Below are 18,687 nucleotides of genomic sequence, written 5' to 3'. Positions count from 1 at the left end.
GCAGGCACTTCATCTATTTTCCACAGACAAGCTTCATTAACTGTTCCAATACTGTGGAAAAATCGAGCTTTTTGTTTTGTTTTGTTTTGTTTTAATCCAAATATGTCCTTTTCTGTGTTCTAGCAAACAGAACTGTTAGCAAAAAATGTTTCAGATTTTTTCGGCAAGTGTTAAAACCTGAACTGAAAAATTGTTTTATTCAAGCCTCACCATATGCAGAAATTCTTGTTTATTTTGAGTGGGTTAATTTGTTATCCTGTTGTTCCCATTGGTGGAAGTCACTGTCATTTTGTCATTATAGGCCTCAAAAAAAAAAAAAAAAGCTGCTTGCTTTCTTTCAGAGTAAATTGCTAATTTTGCTTATTACCTTCACTGCATTACGACATTAAGGTCAGCATTCAAGCAATGTCCAAGGAAAAAGCTTACCTTTCCATAACCTGTTTCTACAGCCTGTGGTTCCCAACTGAAAACTGCACAAAAACAAGCTTGCAATGCACATCTGCCTCAGTCTGACAGCTGGAGAAGGGTTTGGTACCTTTGCTGCATCCAGTGCTGAGCTGTGGAATAGCTTTGGTGTTGCTGAGGCAAGGAGCAGAAGTTCAGGGAGGAACCTTCTGAACGCTTCTCAGTTTTTATTTTCTTGCCCTTTCAAAGAAATCCTTAAAGCTGAAGATTAGGGAAACAGTTTCTGTTCTGGGCTATGAGTAAAGTGTGCTGAGGATCTTTTAGCAGAAATTTCAGATGATGCTACGGGGCATCTTCCAACCACAGAACTGGTGCTCCTTCCCTTTTCTTTTCTTTCTTTTTTTTTTTTTTTCTTTTTAATCTCTGTTCCCCAAAGCGTAGGAATGGTAATTAAATTGTAGCTGCAGGAATAATGACAGATATGGGGCCCTTGCCTACACCTTTTCATCACCACACCCATCTCCCGTCTGGTTTTTGTTTGCCCTAAAGCTTAAGTGGTTTCAAGATCCTCCTCTTGCACTCATCTTCTCAGTGTGTGCCCATTTTAAATCTCTCCAGGTATTTTAATGAATTAATTAACCGCCAGTTGCTGACCTCAACACAAGTGCATTTTGTAAGTCCTGACTTGCATCAGGCACTTTCTTAGCACAGCAGCGCTTCTGGGGGCTATTCCAAATCTAAACCCTTGTGTTGTCCAATGACTTTGCTTTCTAAACCACTCCGTGTAACCCAGATGTTGGCTGTTGCAGCCAAAGCAGGAAGGACAAGGGTGGCATTAAGAACGTGGAAGGCAGTATTTAGGGAAGTGCCCAACCACAAAATCTCCTGGGAATCTTTTAGGGTTTTCCCATTGTAGTGGGTGTCAACATTACTTTGCACTACCATGTGGCAAAGTCCAATAAAAGCTAGTGGGATTTATATTAGCACCTAGTAGTGCCTATATACCTGGCATGCTGGTAGGTTGTCCTCTGTAAGAAAGTCGTCTTGTAAAGGGGATGTGTAGAGCTTCCGATAGTCTTACAGGAACAGTATTACCTGGAACCAGAGCCTTTGAAACACGGTCAGTACTGGAATCCATGCACCATGTGGGAACAAAATGCTCTATGATAACTGCTCATTATCTAATTGCACAGGAACTTACAGCACCGGAGGGTGGACAACTAATGAAATTGTTACCAAGTTTTAAAATGTTATCAAAGAAATTAGAATATCGTGTCTGTTTGGCTCTCTTTTTGGTACTGTGAGCTAAGTCACATACTCCTTGCGAGGTGATTAAGGCAGTTCGGGGGGGGGGGGATGTAGCTCTCACATCTGGACGCTCTGAGCACTCCAGGGGTCTGTTGAGTCCAGGAACATGCCGTTAGGAGAGCAGACTTTGCTTGCAGATGCATAACCTGGACATTCCTTATGACAAAGAGGTAACTCAAAATTAAGGAGGATTCGCTAATTCCAGGTTATCCAGGAAGGCAACTGATGCTGGCCCCGTTTGCCTTCAGTGTGCTGAGGGTGATACTTTATGTTCAACAGTTTGCTTGTACAGCGTTTTAAAGAGAATATATCTGGAGCACGTATCCCTGGGTGTGAATGTAACGTGCTGGGGAAAGGTCTTGGATCTCTGCCGTTTTGGGGCATTGCAGTACCACCGAGGAGCAGTGTCACCTGTGGAGAAACCCAGAGCATTTTCCCCTGCCAGATAAGGGCTTCAGCTCTTGTGCCAGCAGCAGCAGGAACTCTGCAAAACTCCGCCACGCTGACGGCTGAACCCACCGGCGAGCAGCACTCTCGGCTCTCATTTCGTTTTCCAGCATGATCCTATAGCTGTTGGCCAGACGTCTTTACAGTCGAGCCGGCATTCTCCAGCTTTCCCCACGTCCATGGTGCCCGAGTGGATTTCTGCTGTAGAAGGTGGGTATGAACTTGGGAGGTAGGTTTGTGCCTTATAAAACAGGCTGCTTTCTATTTCTGGAGGTTTTGTTCAGGAGTGGAGTGGGTCGGAAGGAAATGACTCCTCTTTTTTTCCCTCCTCCCTTCCCCCTTGCATCGTAGCCCAGTTGTTGCTTTCAGGAATACGCACGGCCTGTTTTCTTCAGGCTATCGGCTCATCTGGTAAAATAATTAGCTGTTAGGCAGCCAGAGGGAAAGGATCACATCTGCACAAGACAGGAAGACTGGGACAGTAGAAAGCGGGGGGGAAAAATCCCTGCTTGAATCACAGCTGCCCACCATGCGTAGTAACGGAGCCTGCCAAGAATATTCAAATTGATTTAGGGAGAAAAGCCGAGGAAGCCGTTTAACCCCAGCCTGCTTGGATCTGTGACAGTACCGCTATAGGCTGCTCCTGCTTTAGGCCAAAAGAAGGCCTTTTCAAGCCATGTGTTTCCCCAACCATCCTTCCCCCCCCCCCCCTTGCAGTGGGAACGCCAAACAGGGCCGGAAGGACAGGCAGGAGGTCGGCGGCGCCGGAGCGGCTTTCCACGCCGGGAAAATAACCGAAGGTGGGAACACGCGTTTCATATCGATGGGATTAGGTTGTAATTGGATCGTGCGATTAAAGCCAAGAGCCAGGCAAATAATTTGGGACTAATTTAAGGCCACGGGAAGTTTCTCGCTGCCTGCAGCACGTTGGGACTTAGGGCCGTGTTCGACAACCGTCGTCTGCGGCTGTGTGGTCTGCGACAGCCTGTTCGCCTGCGCGACTCCCAGGTCACTGGCTGGAGAGTTGCTGAGGACACACATCCCTTGCCGGATGCTCACGAGCGGCTGGGAGGATCTGGCATTGAGAATATGGGTAGGAATTTGTTTGGCCTTGCGGGCCATGCAATGAATCCCTTTCCCTAGCTAAATACACCTAATTTCTGGTATCTCTAAGGGACGTGCTTATTTAGTGATTAAAAAGAGCTCCTTGGGAACGTGGGGCAGCCCTGGTTCTCAGAGGCTGTTCCTCCTTTCCGCGCGGTTCCCAGGTTAAGTCCCAGCTCCGACGGCAATCTCTCCGGAATAAAGCCACGCGAGGGTAAACGCAGAAATGCACAAAGCCATGTCCAGATAAAATAAAAGTGCTGGAACACAGGTGTTTCGGGATTGGGTTCCAGGCGCTGGTGCTTCGGCTGGGGCGGCAAATGGGCCGGGTGGTCAGGCCGCGATCACCACGAATACTCACTTATGCACAAACACTACCACGGTCGCAGGTGCCTTCTGAGGAATGGGCCTAAACACCCCCCGAGAGAGCACGTCCCCGCGGGCGGCACACCCCTCCTCGCCCCGCGCTGGGCACCCGCCGGCGTCGCGGGGCTGCGACCTGCCGCAGCCGTTGCCCGCGCCTTGCCTCCTCGCCAGATGTTGGCAGCTGCTTGTCCCCATCCGGCCGGCCCTTAGGGCTCCTCCGGGCACCAGGTCGGGGGCACCCGCGAGCCCCGACGCCAGCCCTGCCTCCCCGCGCGTGCACAAGCCGGGCGATGCCCGCCAGCGTCCCAGCCGAGATCCGCGTGCACGGCGGGCGGCACGAAGCCTGGAGAACCACTCGTAGTTACGCTTCTACGCCAGAAGCGACGTTTGGATCTAAGCGCCGGCTCCCGACGGCGGCTGTGTTCTGTGGCACCCCAGCAGCTTTGCTCCGTCTGAATACTTGCAAATGCCTGCCTTTAATCCATTTTCAAGAACTGTTGGGGTTCGAATCTTTTTTATTGTTTTTACAAAGTGCAAAAGAAACTGTTTCTGTGCAGACACTCATGGCAACAGCGCTGCGCAGAGACCCAGACTAACGGAAGGTCCGTACGTTGGGGGAGGATCGTACGCAACGAGAACGGCCGCGTTTTCTGTAAAACCTAACGGGACAGATAGGCAGCAGCTGCGGGTTACTCAAGAAGCAGCTAATTTAGCAAGCTGAATTCAAGGATATTTCCCAGATCTCCCGAACAATGAATAGCAGTGTTGTTTCAGATTCCCGTTCTGCCTTACATCCTCCTTCGCCTGGAAGCAGGGGAGGAAGCCCCGGCCCGCGCTTCGGGGGCAGAAGAACACGATTAGTGCCTGGCCATCGCAGCACGCCCCAGGGGAGCAAGGGGGCCCGGGCCCGAAGGAAGGAAGGAAGCTGTGGAGGATAAACAGAAAAGAGCCTCAGGAAAGCGCTCGAGATGGGCACGACTCGGTGAAAAAAAAAGGGTGAAATAAAAAAGGAAATGCTGGAGGGATCTATTTGAGTTCTAGCTAACATTAGAAAAAAGCCCTCTAAAAGCAAGACCTGTGCTAAAGCAGCATTCAGCTTTCCGTGTATTCAGGGCTGTTCTCAGACCGGGTGTCGGGCACTCTGCGCACACAACTAGCGGGCTGTTTTCAGGGATGTGCGGGGGGACGGGGCAGCAGGGCCGCCCCAGGTCGCTGCCTCCCGCGAAGGCTGCTGCCGCGGCGCCCGCCAGCTCGCGCGTGGGCGACGGGTCTGGAGGCCAGATCTGCTGCGGGTTCTGCCCGCGTGGACGGCAGCGGTGAGGTCGCGCAGTCTGGGACCGGCTACAGCAGCTCCTGGCAGAGCCACCAGACGTGACGCCAGGCCGTCCCCCCCCGCGGCAAAAAGCCTCCTCCCGGACAGAGAGGTCACTTGAGGAAAGGAGAGTTCGCGAAGGAGCTGCAACCCGGTAGCCATGACCAGAAGGGCTTCTGTTGCCCAAGACGGGTTGCATCTCTCTGCTTCCCACGTGGCGATGGTAGGCTTTCCTCTGCCTGCTCCGGGCGGGTCACCGCAAGCTCCACCTGCCCCTGCTTTCCGTGCAAACCCGCGGAAAGCACCAGGAAGATCCACCTTCTCCCTGTCGCAGCCAAGGAAACCAGGGGTGAAGGTGGCTGGGCGCTCCCGGGGCACCACGGAGCAGAGCCTCGCACTTCGCTGGCAGGGCCGTTCCCACAAGCCTGGCTTTAGAAAGCCGCAGCTTTGGGGCTACCTGACGCACAGATTAAAGCAGCCGTCTTCCTCCCTCGTAACGTACTGAGCTGGCCCTCGCAGGCAGCGGTGCCACACGGCTACCCCGGTGCCGGCCTCAGGGGGCTCCTGCTGCGACTGCTTCCCTTGAGCGCGGCAAAAGCCTGCTCGCCCGGCTGCAGCAGCCCGAATTTAGCCAGGAGGCCACGGGAAACCCCTGCGGCTTTCAGCCTGGCCTCTCCGCTCTCTCCTTGACTGCTTACGCGTCTCATCCGCCGCCGGCCGCCGGGAGCAGGTCGGGACTCAGCCCCGGAGGCTCCTCGGAAGCCGGTGCAGCTCGGCCAGCGCCGGCGGCCGGGCGGGAGGGTTTTACCCCATCCGCTTCCCGGGCGGTGACGGAGGTAAAGTCCTGCCTTCGGGAGCTAACGGCACGGACCGGAGCCAGGCTTTCGCCCCGTATTTTTGTCTCTGTTTCCCTGCCAAAACGCGGGTGTAAGTGCTCAGGCATAGCATGACGCTGAGGAGGCTCGCAGCAGCCACGGCGTTGCGGGACGACGGCCCGATGTCGGCACGGAGAAACCCCCCCACGAGCAGCTCGCCGACGTCCCCGCGCGCCTGAGCCCCTCGGCTGAAGGGGGACCGTCCTCCGCCGCCAGCACGGCCGCGGCTCCGCGGGTGCGTCGGCTCCTCGGCGCGTGCGTGGGAGGCAAAGACGGGGCTGGGGGCGGCTTCAAAGCGCTCCAACAGCCTTCGCCGTTCAGGCCCAGCTCTGCAGCAGAGCAAGGAATGGGGAGGTTCGCCCCGTCCGGATTTGGCTCCGTGCTACAGGTCAGCCCCGAGGAACTTGCCGGCCGAGGGCTGCGGCCGCTTCGCGGGCTGGCGACACCCCTCTGGGCTCGGGGCCGCGGCCGTCCCGCCGCCGGCTGCACCCGGGAGGCTGCGAGCTGAGCTGCGCGGGGCGGCTGCACCGCGGGAGAGGCGGCCTGGCCCTGCTGGGGCTCAGCTGCAGCCTGGTCGGTCCCAGGGAGGGTTTGCTGCCCCCCTCCAGGCAGGGGGATTAGTGTGGGTTAGCTCCAGCTCAGCCCCTCCGGCCTTAGCCGAGTCAACGCAAAGTCCTCTGCTCCTGGCAGCGGTGCTGGTTTTTTCCCTGTCATGATGAATTTTTAATAGTCTTTATGTGCAAAAGCAGCTTTGCAGAATCTTAGGCTCCCGCTTTCCAACTTACATGACTCGGCACGTGAAGAACGCGGCGAGTACTTCAACCTGCAGCCCTGGCTGCCTGGGGGCTGCCCGGGAACTGCGAAACCCCAGCCCCGAGGAGCAGCCGAGCCCGGGAGGCCACCTCGGCCGTCAGCGCTCAGCCGAGGCCGCCCCAAAGCCGCCACGCTTTCGCTCCTCCTGATCAACCCCAGGTTTCGCATGGCAGAGCCGCAGGCGGGTGCAGCTGTGGGTTTTTGACAGACGACGAAGACCATGCTGCCGGCCGTACTCCGCCGGCGTGGCAGGAACCGCCGCAGGCTGGTGCTCGCCGCCGGGACGAGGGTCCCATCCCGCCAGGCGACGAGCGGCCACGTGGATCCCGGCCTGGCAGCTGGCACGGCAGACCCGGGGGAGACAAGAGGGTCAGAAAGGAAGGGCCCCTCTTTTGCCCCCATTGCACACGTGTAGCCCACAGCAAACTCAAGGCGCATCGACTTAGCGTTACCGGCTGTGCAAGGGCACCCGGTTCGGGAGCCCCCACCAGAAAACCTCCACCAGCTGCTTGCGCACGGGGAAAGATGCTGGACCCCAGCCCGGGCGGCCCGGCTTCCACCTCCCGCGGGAAAGGGGCTCCCTTTGGCTTTTCGAGGCCCACTTCTTTTCGGGAGCCGTTACGCAAACCACGGCTCGCGCGAGTCTGAACAGTGCACAGGACTGAGACTCCCGGAGCAGGCAGCGTTTGCGTAAGCTGGACTCGACTCCGCAAAGAAATGCAGGAAAGGGCCCGTTGGCGGCAGCGGCGCAGCTCCCAGAGGAGTCAGCGTGCAGCCCTCAGCTGCGGGGAACCACCTCTGAAAGGCGTTTATGCCCGGTAGCAGGGTCCCCTGAACCACGGTTCTGGTTCGGATACCTGCACGAAAAGATGCACGTTTCTTCTGAAATCAGGGTTGCTTTCTACCTCAGTCTGGCTTTCGGGAAATCCCATGTGTAAATACTGGCAATTTTGCGCTGTTTAGCTTGTGAAGCCAAAGCCAATCAGCCCTTCTGCAGCCAGTGGCTATCGTTACACGCGATCGTATTCAGGAGGCTCCAGAAGCTGATGTGTCATTATCTGGATGTGTTAATTTATGAGGTCTGGCCTACATACAGTCAGTGGGACTATTCCCTTCGGGTTGTTATTATGAGCAAGACTCAGACATTTTAAGCCTTTTGGAGCCCGGGAATCTTTCTCATCATGCAAGAAAAGCCTAAGGAAATCTCTTGGAATTGTTGACTTTCCAACGACAGAAATTTAATTTCATAGCTGGAAAGATACTCCTATTAATGAGAGAGCGGGGGGGGGGGGGTGAAAACAGAATTCAATCCGATAGCAGAAGCAGCACCTCATGCACCTACAGCGCGTCGCACAGCCAACGCGAAGCAGCCCCTGCAGCAGCCTGAGCCGGGCGGCTGGGGGAAATGGGGCATCCCCTGACTCATTTCTTTGCCCCGATTGGGAAAAACAGGTCACTTCCCTCCCAGACATCCCGGCACGCGTTAAAAGAAGCATCCCCCGAGCAAGGGAGAGCGATGCTCGGGTGGCGGCGGGCGGGAGGGCAGCTAACCAGCCGTGTTACCGGGCCGCTGGGAAAATAGCCGGCTGCAATTAGTCGCCTAGCTCTGCACCGGGGAGGTGTTTAAATGTTGCCGAAGCCGGTGGGAACTTGGCTGTTGACCTCGGTGGGGCGAATATTTTACACCAAAGGATCTAGGAAATCTTACGGATTCCAGGAAGAGCTGAAGACATTCGACACCTCTCAAAACAGCCGTTTCACTTGGGAGCCTAGATACGGATGTTGGGCTTCGACACCCAGCGTGGAAAACGCTCATCCTGGCTTGTCCTCACAGCTACGGCACGACCGGCTTCGAAATCGTCCGAGTCCCAGAACGCAGAGTTCACAAATGCCGTTCAACATCAGCAAGCCCAAAGAATACACCAAACAGTAAATTTGCTTTCTTTTCACTGCCTGCTTCCTATCTGCAGCCTGTTTTGTGTCCTTTAACACCGAAGAGGCTTCAGAGAAACTGCACGGCGAGGGGAACACGCCGCCATCCCGACAAGAGGAGAGCCAAGACTAAAGGAGCCGGAAAAAGGGATGAAAAGCACTGGCCAAGGGGAGGATTGGGAGGAGAAGCCACCGGCGCTCGCGAAAAGGCTGCTCTGCGCCGCTGCTCGCGGCCGTTGTCACGCTCGCACGTCTGTCCGCACGAAACCGGGGGGAGAAAACGGCAGCCGTTGGACTCGGCGGTAGCCAAAGCCCCAGAGAAGATGCGGGAAGGGTGTTGCAGCATTTCGGAGCAATCAGCGGCGTTACAAAAAAAAATTTGTTAGGCTTATTGCATGAACGCGCACTGCTGTTGCATTCAGTTGGGTTTGTTTTGTTGTTGAGGCGCATAAACTTGCCTGTTTGAGGCCCAAATCAGTGACAGACTGTTGACGCGGGGAGGAGGCTTCCCCCAGCCGCAGGCAATGCCGATGCAGCGGCTCCTGCGCTCGCCGCCTTCCTCACCGCGATGCGGGCAGGCAGCAGAGAGGCCCAGAGCCTGCGGGAAGGTCGCCGGGGGGGGGTTGGCCCCAGAACCCTGCGCACGAGCCTTTGGGTGCCAGCTCTTGCGATACCGGCAGCTGAGTCCTGCACATCGCAGCCCGTCCCTGAGGCCAGAGCAGCAGCACCGCGGCCGATCGGCAGCTGCCACCCGGGTCGCAGCAAAGCCGTGGCCCTGCGCCGAACGCGGCCCTCTGCTTCACCCCACAGCTACCGCTCGCTCCTGCTTGGCAGCCCGCCTGTTCCGCGGCTGGCCCGGGAATAGGGGTGTTTTCCCCGCCTGGCAGCCTGACCCGCAGCGTTGGCGGGACCGCTCCCCCCCCCCACCCCCCCGCAGCACGTCCCACCTGCCCTCCAGCGAGACGCCGCCACCGCCGCTTTGAGCGTGGAGCCCCGTTCCGCGACACCCCGCCGGTCTGGCAGCAGCCTTTCAGGCAGCCTCCAAGAAAAAGCAGCTTGCGTTGCTGCTTGTATTTCACACCCGGGATATCCTGCACCCACATTCAGCGCTAACTTCCATTCCGGCTTCTTCAGGTACTCAGAATTTTCTGAAACAAACCCAACCCCCTGAGTTTTGCAATGCTCGGCCACGCTGCTCAGCATCCTGCACGAAACCAGCGGAGCGCTGCCTCTTTTGGCTGCGCGCATAAAAACGCTCTCTTTTACATTTTGGCCAGAACTTGAGCAGAATGTGCTCACAAGTTGCACTTTCCAACTTGGCTTTTATCACTGTTGTCAGGAAGTTGTAAAGAGCAAGCACTTTTAAAGTGAAATCACTCGAGTTCAGTAGTTCTGGAACTGGGCTTTTTACTGTTGGAAATGGCCCTCAAGGGCACAAGGACGTTAATACTTTGCATTTCGGGAGCGCCTGAGCTTGGCGCTGCCGAATGGGGTTGGAGCTGGCTGCAGTCCCGACGCGGGAAGGCTCTGCTGGGACCCCAGCGCGCGCCGGGGACGCTCCGACTTGCCAGCGCCAGAGCAAGGTGCTCACAGCAGAAGCTCCTCCGCCCGGTCTCTTCTCAGAGCGCTGCGATCCCACACGGCGACTGCAAGCAGTTAACGAGCTAGCGCTAACACGGCACCGAAGCAGAGGAATCGGGTGTGGAAAGGGAAAAAGAAATCACAAAAAAAAAAAAACCGCTCGCTTGAAGTGGCAAGCCTAATCCTGGCCCATGAGCTCCCCTAAAACCCATGTTAGCCAGTTCTGCGGCTCATCGTGCCGTAACCTTAGAAAACGCAGAAAAAGGCACGCCAGGTCCTCGCGCGTGCTTCACAGCGGCCAGCCTGCCGCATGGGAACCGAGCTTAGGGCGGTGCGACCCGGTAGCGGGGAAGGGACATGAATGGCTGGGGCTGGTTGTGCAAGAGCGCGGGGAAGTGACTAAAAATATTTGCAGCGATGCAAGCGCACCGCCCCCAAAATACGCACATATTTTCCACCATTGAAATATCTTGTCTCTGGGCGGGAGCCAAGTGCTTTTCTATTTATTTCCACTTGTGCCACCAAGATGCTGAGGAATTCAAGCGCCTGATTCAAGACGTTCAGAAAATGCCAGCGGGACGGACGTCCTGGAAGCGGCCACGGCCCGGGGGGGGACGGGAGGAAGGGCGAGCGGGTCCCGTCCCCAGCGCTGCACGCAGGCGCGCAAATGCTTTGGGAAAAGCTGCGTTTGGGCCAGGGAAGCCGCCCGGTTTTGCCTGCGATAAGCATTGGGAACACATGCAATGACGCTTCGCTTCCAGCTGTCCTGGCGGCTACCCCCGACTTGCCGGGGCGGCAGAGTTACGGTGCAGATGGGGAGGATGGGTTGGCCCCTGCGCCTGGTTTTTGTTTTTTTCCCCTAAGTTGTAACAAATATAAATTTGTATCACACGAATATAAACCTCTCAATTTTCATATAAATCTATAACAATAAATAATTGCACCCCCTAATCTGCATCCCCCCCCACCATCATTGGCCGGGGGGGGGGGCAGATCCGGGCACCTGCCTGCGTGCCGAAGGACCCAGCGCGCGGTTCTCGGCACAGACACTCATAAAGAAGAAGGAATGGATAGGTGTTGCCGTTTATCACTTCAGTCACTTATCTATATAAAAGAAACAAATAAATAAAAGGGCTTTTCAGAAATAATTGGTGTTGGCCTTAACGTGCTCCCATTGCAAAAAAAGTGCAGCTACACTATTTTTTTCCCCTCTCTCCCCCGGTTTCCGAGTTGCTCGGATGCTGCCCAGCATCCCCTGACCCACCTGAACGGCATTAAAAATCCTCCCCACCTTCCATCTCAAACCCCCGGGACTCTCGGAGGGCACCGAGACCCCGGCGGCCCCCGGCCCCCTCCCCAACCCCCCCGCCGCGCTCCAGCACGGACCGAGCGGGTTTCACTTCTGCTCCTTCTGCCCCGTCGGCAAATAACGCGAACGGCGTCGTTTCGATATGATGTATTTGTATTTACATGGTACATTTGTAAAGCAATAGCTACACTGATCATACATATTAGAAACAATAAAAAAAGAAGTTAAGAACTAAAATGTACATCATACACTTGTATATATATTTTTTTTACACAGAGGTAAAAAGGCTTATAAAAATCAATACAACAGGGTTTTAACTTTTAGTATATAGATACAATAATGATGAGGCTTCAGGCACTTTAATTTGTTAATGTGAGCAATAGCTTGAAAAAAATTTTCCACAACAGAAAAAAAAAAAATTGGTTAATGTTTTGTTACCACAGATACAAAAATAAAATCTGAATAATTTCTCTCAAATGATTGATGTCAGTATTGCAAAGCTGACCGGGAGAACACTACGCACTGTTCAGCAGCAGTGTGGAAATTAAGGAGAAATATTTACAGAAAACACCCATTTCTATCATTGTGCCCTTACACCACTGCCTTCACAAACCAAATAGCACGCGCAGCAAAATCTACAAGTATTACAAAAACCCAAGAGGGGAAGAGGGAGGAAGAAGGAGGAAAAAAGAGGGCTTTTAAAAAAATTTTCATTTTCAGACATACAGAAAGGCTTGGAGTATGTCTACTTTACTTAAATAAATAGGGGCACTTCAAGACCGGACAAAAAGCTGTAAGACCTTTTTGTAGTGTTGTGCTTTATAGAGAGAAGATCTTACAGACATTTGTTTACATGAAACAACTTTGAGAACAGAAATGAAAGGAAAAGGTTGTTCCATTACATTTTCTTGAGGCTGGCTTGATGTTTACTAGACACCATTGAGAGATTTGTCAACTGCTATTAGGCACAAAATATTTGTATTTCATTCAGCAAACCCAGACACATCGCCGAGAGTGTAACACTCCATCCCTTTTCCATTATCATTCCTTTTTTTTTTTTCCCAACCAAAAAAACCCCCAGCAACTGCTACAAATTAAGCCTACCAAACCCTATAGTGTATAAGCACGTTGCATACTTAATTCATGGTTTACTAAAAAGCGGTGATTAACTCTCGGAGGAACTGCCGGGACGTTCCACCACGAACAAATGGCAAGCGCTCCTTACACTTATTTGGAAAAAAAAAAAAAAAATCCTCTCTTTTAAGACTGATGTCAATGTGCAATAGAGGGAGGGAAAGGACATGCGCCCACTGGCAATTTACTGCAGACAGAAATTATGGCAGAAACAGCAGTGCCAGCGTGGACAAGCCAATCCCTAGCTGCCTCAAAGGATTCGGATTGTACTATGCTAGTTAGAGCTCACTGCGCTAAATCATTTTTTTTAATAAAAATTATTTGGCTATTCCTTGTAATATATTAGAAAAATACTCTTTTTCCAGCTAATTACAAGCCTTGTACACAAGACGACATGACATTAACAAAAAAAATTAAAGTATTCTTCTCCTGCTGTATGCACCTTAGGCATCCACCTGATCAAGCTGGTTGGTGAACTGGGGAGGGGGAAGCGAGGGCAACGCTTCGCTCTGGTTCCTGCAAAGACTCACACCTTAATCCGACTCGTAGGATCACAGAGAGGGCGGTCACACACGCATGAAGTTGGGACACGCGTAGGCATCTGGAGGACTGGGACCGTAAATCAGGGAATTAAAGCGGTGGTTAGCATCCTGGCTCTTCATTTTAAATACCTGCTTAGAAACGCGAAATGTAGTTCCCGCTGCAACGCGTGTTCTCACGCTCGTGTGCTACACAGAAGACACAAACAAATACTCTTTTCCTTACAACCCACCACTTACTGCAGCTTTGCCCCAGAACTGCCATGGATTAAAACAGTGCTCTTGAAGTTGCATTGGTGAATCATTCCTCGCGTCACGACAATTCTGCTCCTCTACAATCTTAGTGTTTTATTCTCAGATCGTTACATGGCTGGCTAATGAAGAAGTTCCCCTCCTTTTGGCAGAACTCCGGAAATACAGTTTTATTTTTTTCCAACGTTATTTAGGGAAAAACACCCTAAAATTTAAGCTTCCCTTTCAAGTAGTGGTCTGAAATGATTACAGGTAAGGAGAACTACCAGATTCTCAATGGTTACATGACTACGGTAACTAAGCCTTGCTTTCTGTTTAAGAACAGAGAAATAATTTAAGATGTTTGCTGAAGGAAATGATGATGGACTTTAAAAGAGAAACTGCAGCTTAGATGGCTATTTTGGCTTGAAAATGGGACAAAAAAAAAAAAGGAAAGAAAATCGGTGACAGAAATACTGTGTTGTGGTACAAGTTTGTTACTAGCACACCTTCTATACACACAGTAACTTGGCTGCAAGTTACAATATCTTCCAAGTGCGGTTTCGTTCTGCAATACCACCCCGTTTCTAGAGGTGCCGAGCTCGCTGACACGGCGATGGTACTGCACAGGCGGAGGCAAGACGGACACAACCTGGAGATGTTCTACAATCCACCACCATTGCAAGCAGTTCTTTCCTCAAACTCATTTTAACTGGAAAAAAAATAATAATATAAACATGTACAAGACAGTCTGTTCGATTACAGATTAATAATACAAAAGTCTATGCTGTAGATTAGTTAGTTAGAACACTTGATGAGCAAATCAATGCAGTTGTGAGCCCCCGGCGACCAAAGGTAAAGTGATCCAATCCGGCGGTTTCTGGATGCTGTTGGGCACAGTGGCTGCATCAAAGTGAGTGATCTCGGTGCTCCCAAACCAACGTGTTCCTTGAACTACAGGAAAAACGTAACGCTTGCGACTCATCCGTAGTCATCCAGCAGCTTTGTGTTTTCCACCACAGCACCTGCACATGACCCCACAGTGGTAACAAGCCCGAAGCGGCAAGTAACAGCACATACATGGAGCGATGAAAGACAAGGCGATAAGGGCCATCCACCGGAGGCAAAACATTTCATCACTGGTGTCGCACGAGCAAGGATCCGTGTAGTCTCCTTCCGGGTCGGACATACAGTGATAGAGCATAGTGTCCGCGCACCACATGCAGCTCACTCGATGGATGCAAGTCTTGACGCGGTCCGGAGCATCCTGGCATTGGCCCCGCTTGTTCTCCTCGTGGTTGAACATGTCCCTGCAGTACACGCAGCGCGATCGCTCGCCGTCTTCCTTCCGCCTGGGTTTGAATTTGACAGGTTGAGTCTTTATCACAGCACCCTTGATGTCTTCGCCCAGGTCAAAGTCCGAGTTGTCTATGTAAGGGTAAGTGTATTCGTGTTTGGAGGCCTCGCTTTTGGCAAAACGTACGTAGGAGTCCATGTCGTCAGGATCGAAGTTCTTTCCTCGTGCTGGGGCATGGCGATAGTCCTCGTAGCCGGTCATCCAAATCTTTTCCCGAGGATTGATGCGCACAATCTCCTCGTCGTCATCCGGAAAGCTGACGTGCCGGTAGGATCGTGGTACTGACTGTGGAGGCAGGGGTAGATGGGAAGAGGGAGAAAACAGAAACAATCAGTTATTACGTTGGGGAATCATTTTTTCATCACCTTCTCCTCAGTATTTTTTAAATTGCTTAATGAAAAAGCCAATATTTAACGGTTTTGTCCTTTTCTGTTTCTTATGCACCTCATTTTGCTGTGACTAAGAAAACTAGTGAATCAGTGCAACTTCACAGAGTGCCTCACTTTCTGCAGTAGCAGGGTAAAAGTTCTGCTTTTCCCCATATTCCAACTTTCTGAAAGCAAATAGTCCCAGAGCAGTAGCCACTACCCAGGTACAAGGTAGTCACCAATTCCTGGGCACATTTGAACCGTCACCGAGTTTCAGTCTCTGGCTTAGGAAGACATGCAGCTACCACAGAGCTACGATGGTCTGCTTGCAGACAGTACAAAGAAACATTAAATCCCAGCGTAAACTTTTATTTTTTTTTAAATAACAGAAAGCCTTTTAAAGGTAACCGAGAAGGAGCAGGGCAGGAAGGCAGGGGATCTTTGGAAGGATGTTGGGGGGACAACATTTTTACAGGCTGAGCTATGACAGACACAGCCCTTCCAGCAGCAAGAGCAAGAAGAAAGCTTACTTGTTCGAGATGGTAGTGGTCAGAGCTATAATGGTCGTGAAGGTGGCTACGAGTGCAAATTCTTCGATGTTCGCAGGATGTCGGAGAAGCTAGCGTTCGCACAGGCTGTTCCCTTTTTTGGGAGGAGTTCGAGGAACTATCTGTAGCATACTGTTTTCAACGGAAAGGGGAAAAAAATTGTCACACCTTCAGCTGTTACTGCAGACAACATTAAAAGAGATGTTTTGCCACTCATTGATTTTGCACACACCTGCAATATTGGCAACACATGAGAGCAAGCAGTTTCATAAAGTTTCCCATACAATTCTTAAAAGAGGCAGATCTGTTGCCAGGCCATAAAAACTGTTGCCACACACATGGAAAAATAAAACATGGTATAGCTGGCCAGTGACACAGCCACTCACACCACCTGTATTTGCTTGGCATGTTATTTGCTGTCCTGGGCATTGCAGGCAGGTGAATGTTCACGTGGGATGCTGCCTCTCAACAGCAACGTTAAACTCCTTTAAATGATGCAATCACGTCAGCCCTGGGAGCACGCTCGGACAGAACCGACTAGTCACCCAGGCTACAAAAATTCTGCTAATTTTGTTAACCTGCAGGAGCCCCATTAAGTCAAAAACTTCTTTACATGCTCTTCTCCAAACACTTGCTGAATTCCAGTTCATCACAAGCTACTTACATAATCAGCTTTCCTTTAAAGCTTACGGTTCTTTTGCTTCTCACTCAGTCACTAATCTCTAACGTGCAATGAATGTTCCCTCTTGTATTTTCATACATTCCTAGCTCACAGTCCTTATTTTCTTTAGGTGAATTAATTACATCATTACCCAACAAAAATTGCAAAAGGACAAAATACCACGTAATAATATGCCACTGCCAGTACCTGCAGCTTCAAAATATGTTTGTTTCCCTTACCAGAATACTGGTTTTACCTGAAAAACCTTCTCTCCTTGTCAAGAATGCAGTCTATAAAAATTATTTTCCAGTGAATTGCACCAGACGTGTCTCTTACCCAAGAATACAAGAGCTTTGCACGACTGTCCAAAGGTGAGCACACCTCAACGCCTTACAACACGAAACACACGCTGATCCACTTTAACCGGTACGGCACTCAACAGCGCTCAACTCCCGACTTACTTTGCCAAAAGCAAATACAGAGACCCACCTGCAGCGCGGTGTGAAGTCAGGCGGGGTTATCTGGGGAGCACAAGCAGCGGGATGAGTTCTGAATGGCTGATCCTCCTACCGCGAAAACCTTCCACGCATGGGTTTTCTTTAAACGAGGTTAAGTACTCAGAAGCAGAGCACCTCTTAAGACACATTAACAACACCTACAAAGTGTAAATGGCACTGGTATTCGGACCTTTGGGTTTCATCAGCGCAGCCTTTGTAACTTATTAGACATAAGCATTTCATATCCGGGTTTTAAACACTTTGAGCTAACCCTCGTGCCTGTAACTTCAGGTCTTACAGTATCTAGCACATTTTGGGGACATTTCAAAATAAAAGTGCAGTATTTCTGCAAGAGGCAATTGGCACAAGTGGCTGCAGTGATTTTTATCTTGCTCGATCCTTACCCGTGCGACTTGCTTCCACATCTTGCTCTCCTCCAGACCAGGAGGGCAACCAAGCCCTCCCCTCCACGTGTGTTGACATGGCTACGAAACCTGCTTGCAGCATACCAAAGGGGCTGCAGCCTAGGCCTCGGCTTTAACCTTATTAAAAATTGCTTCATTTACACATTCAATGTCCTCAGCTCAGCCTGGCGGCCTGCCAACACAAACACTTCTGCGAGTGCCCGGGAAGGGAAGAGGGAGGCTGTGCAGACCAGGTCCCCGTTCGCTCTGCTGTGAACCAGGTAACGCTGCCTCCCGGTCCGTGACGCAAAAGCAACCGCTTGAAAAACCACGTCTCTGCGGCACCTCGCTGGCTGCTGGCCGAGATCAGCGCTGCCGCTTCCCAGGGAGGTCCCCCATCAAAGCTTCGCGCTTCTGCAGGAGACGAGGGACGGCTCTCGGTGCACAGGAGTGAGTGGCTGAAAGACTGGAAAAGCAAAGGGTGGAACCCCCCCCCCCCCACACACACACCCCTTTCCGAACAGCGAGTTAGCGCTGGCTCCCCCAGACCTGCCCCACACCTCTGCTGGGCAGCAGGGACCTGCGGAGGGGGCGAGCGGCAAGGCGACAGTTTTCTGACGAGACCGAGTTATTCACGGGAACGAATAAATGAAAGCTGGCCCTAAAATCGGCTCAAGAATCTCACGATGCTGGGGAAACGGATAGTAAAATAAATAAACAACAGTAATGATCAGGTAAGCGAGGAAGGCAGCTCGGTCGGACACACGCGGCGGTACGCTCCCAGCCGCCTGCCGCGGCTCAGCAGCAGCTCCGAGAGGCGGCAGCTCCCCAGAGACCACCATGGGGGCACGGCCCCCGCCGCGGTGCACCCCGGCCTCGGACCCCCTCTGCCCCGTCCCAGCGAGGACACTTCCACCGGGACAGAGCTCGCAGGGCAAGGCCCCGCGCAACGACAGGCACGGGGCGGCTTCCGGATGGCTGAGGAGTCCTGGTCTCTCCCACGTGGAGACGAGACGGCGGAAGGGAGCAAAGAGGGGGAACCCACAGAGCCGGGAGAGTCGCGGGCAGTGGGAGTAGGAGGCGATTACTCACCGTCCTTCGGAGCACAAGGACACGGGGCACTCCGTGGAGCGGCTCAGATAAGGTTCAAACAAACGGCAGGAAGCGCTTTTGACAGGGCCCATAGTTAAAACACGGTTCAAAAAGCCGTTCGGAAGTGCTCAGAAGAAAATAAGTGGCCGACGATCAAAGGCACGATGCTCGGTCCCTGAAAAGGGCACTGTTCTCCGAGCATCGCCCAGCGGGGAGCGAATCCGAGCTGGGCGGCTGGCAGGCGAGTCCGGCGCGCTCGCAAAGAAAAGGCGCCCGCTGATCTTCAGTGAAGGGCAGCGCGACTCGCCACCCCGAGCAACGACAGCAAGACTTTGTCAGCGATGGAAGCGGAGAACGGTTCTTCTCCCACACGACTGCCAGGCAGTTGCAGAAATAATCCACAC

General features: G+C 52.5%; 1 protein-coding gene across 2 annotated transcripts in view; it reads right to left on the bottom strand.

Annotated features, from left to right (window-relative positions):
* Positions 1 to 11,584: 11,584 nt before the first annotated feature.
* Positions 11,585 to 18,687, bottom strand: part of SPRED2 (sprouty related EVH1 domain containing 2) — a 70,091-nt gene continuing 62,988 nt past the window's right edge. For both annotated transcript variants that reach the window (XM_064510164.1, XM_026110471.2), the window contains exons 5-6: positions 15,612 to 15,761; positions 11,585 to 14,998 (exon numbers count right to left, since the gene is read on the bottom strand). In XM_064510164.1, coding sequence (XP_064366234.1) covers positions 14,348 to 14,998; positions 15,612 to 15,761 — 801 coding nt within the window. In that variant the 3' untranslated portion in view covers positions 11,585 to 14,347. The remainder of the gene's footprint in view (positions 14,999 to 15,611; positions 15,762 to 18,687) is intronic.

This window comes from Dromaius novaehollandiae, chromosome 3, assembly GCF_036370855.1.
Source record: "Dromaius novaehollandiae isolate bDroNov1 chromosome 3, bDroNov1.hap1, whole genome shotgun sequence".
Lineage (NCBI taxonomy): Eukaryota > Metazoa > Chordata > Aves > Casuariiformes > Dromaiidae > Dromaius > Dromaius novaehollandiae.
This window is presented reverse-complemented; position numbering and strand designations above follow the sequence as displayed.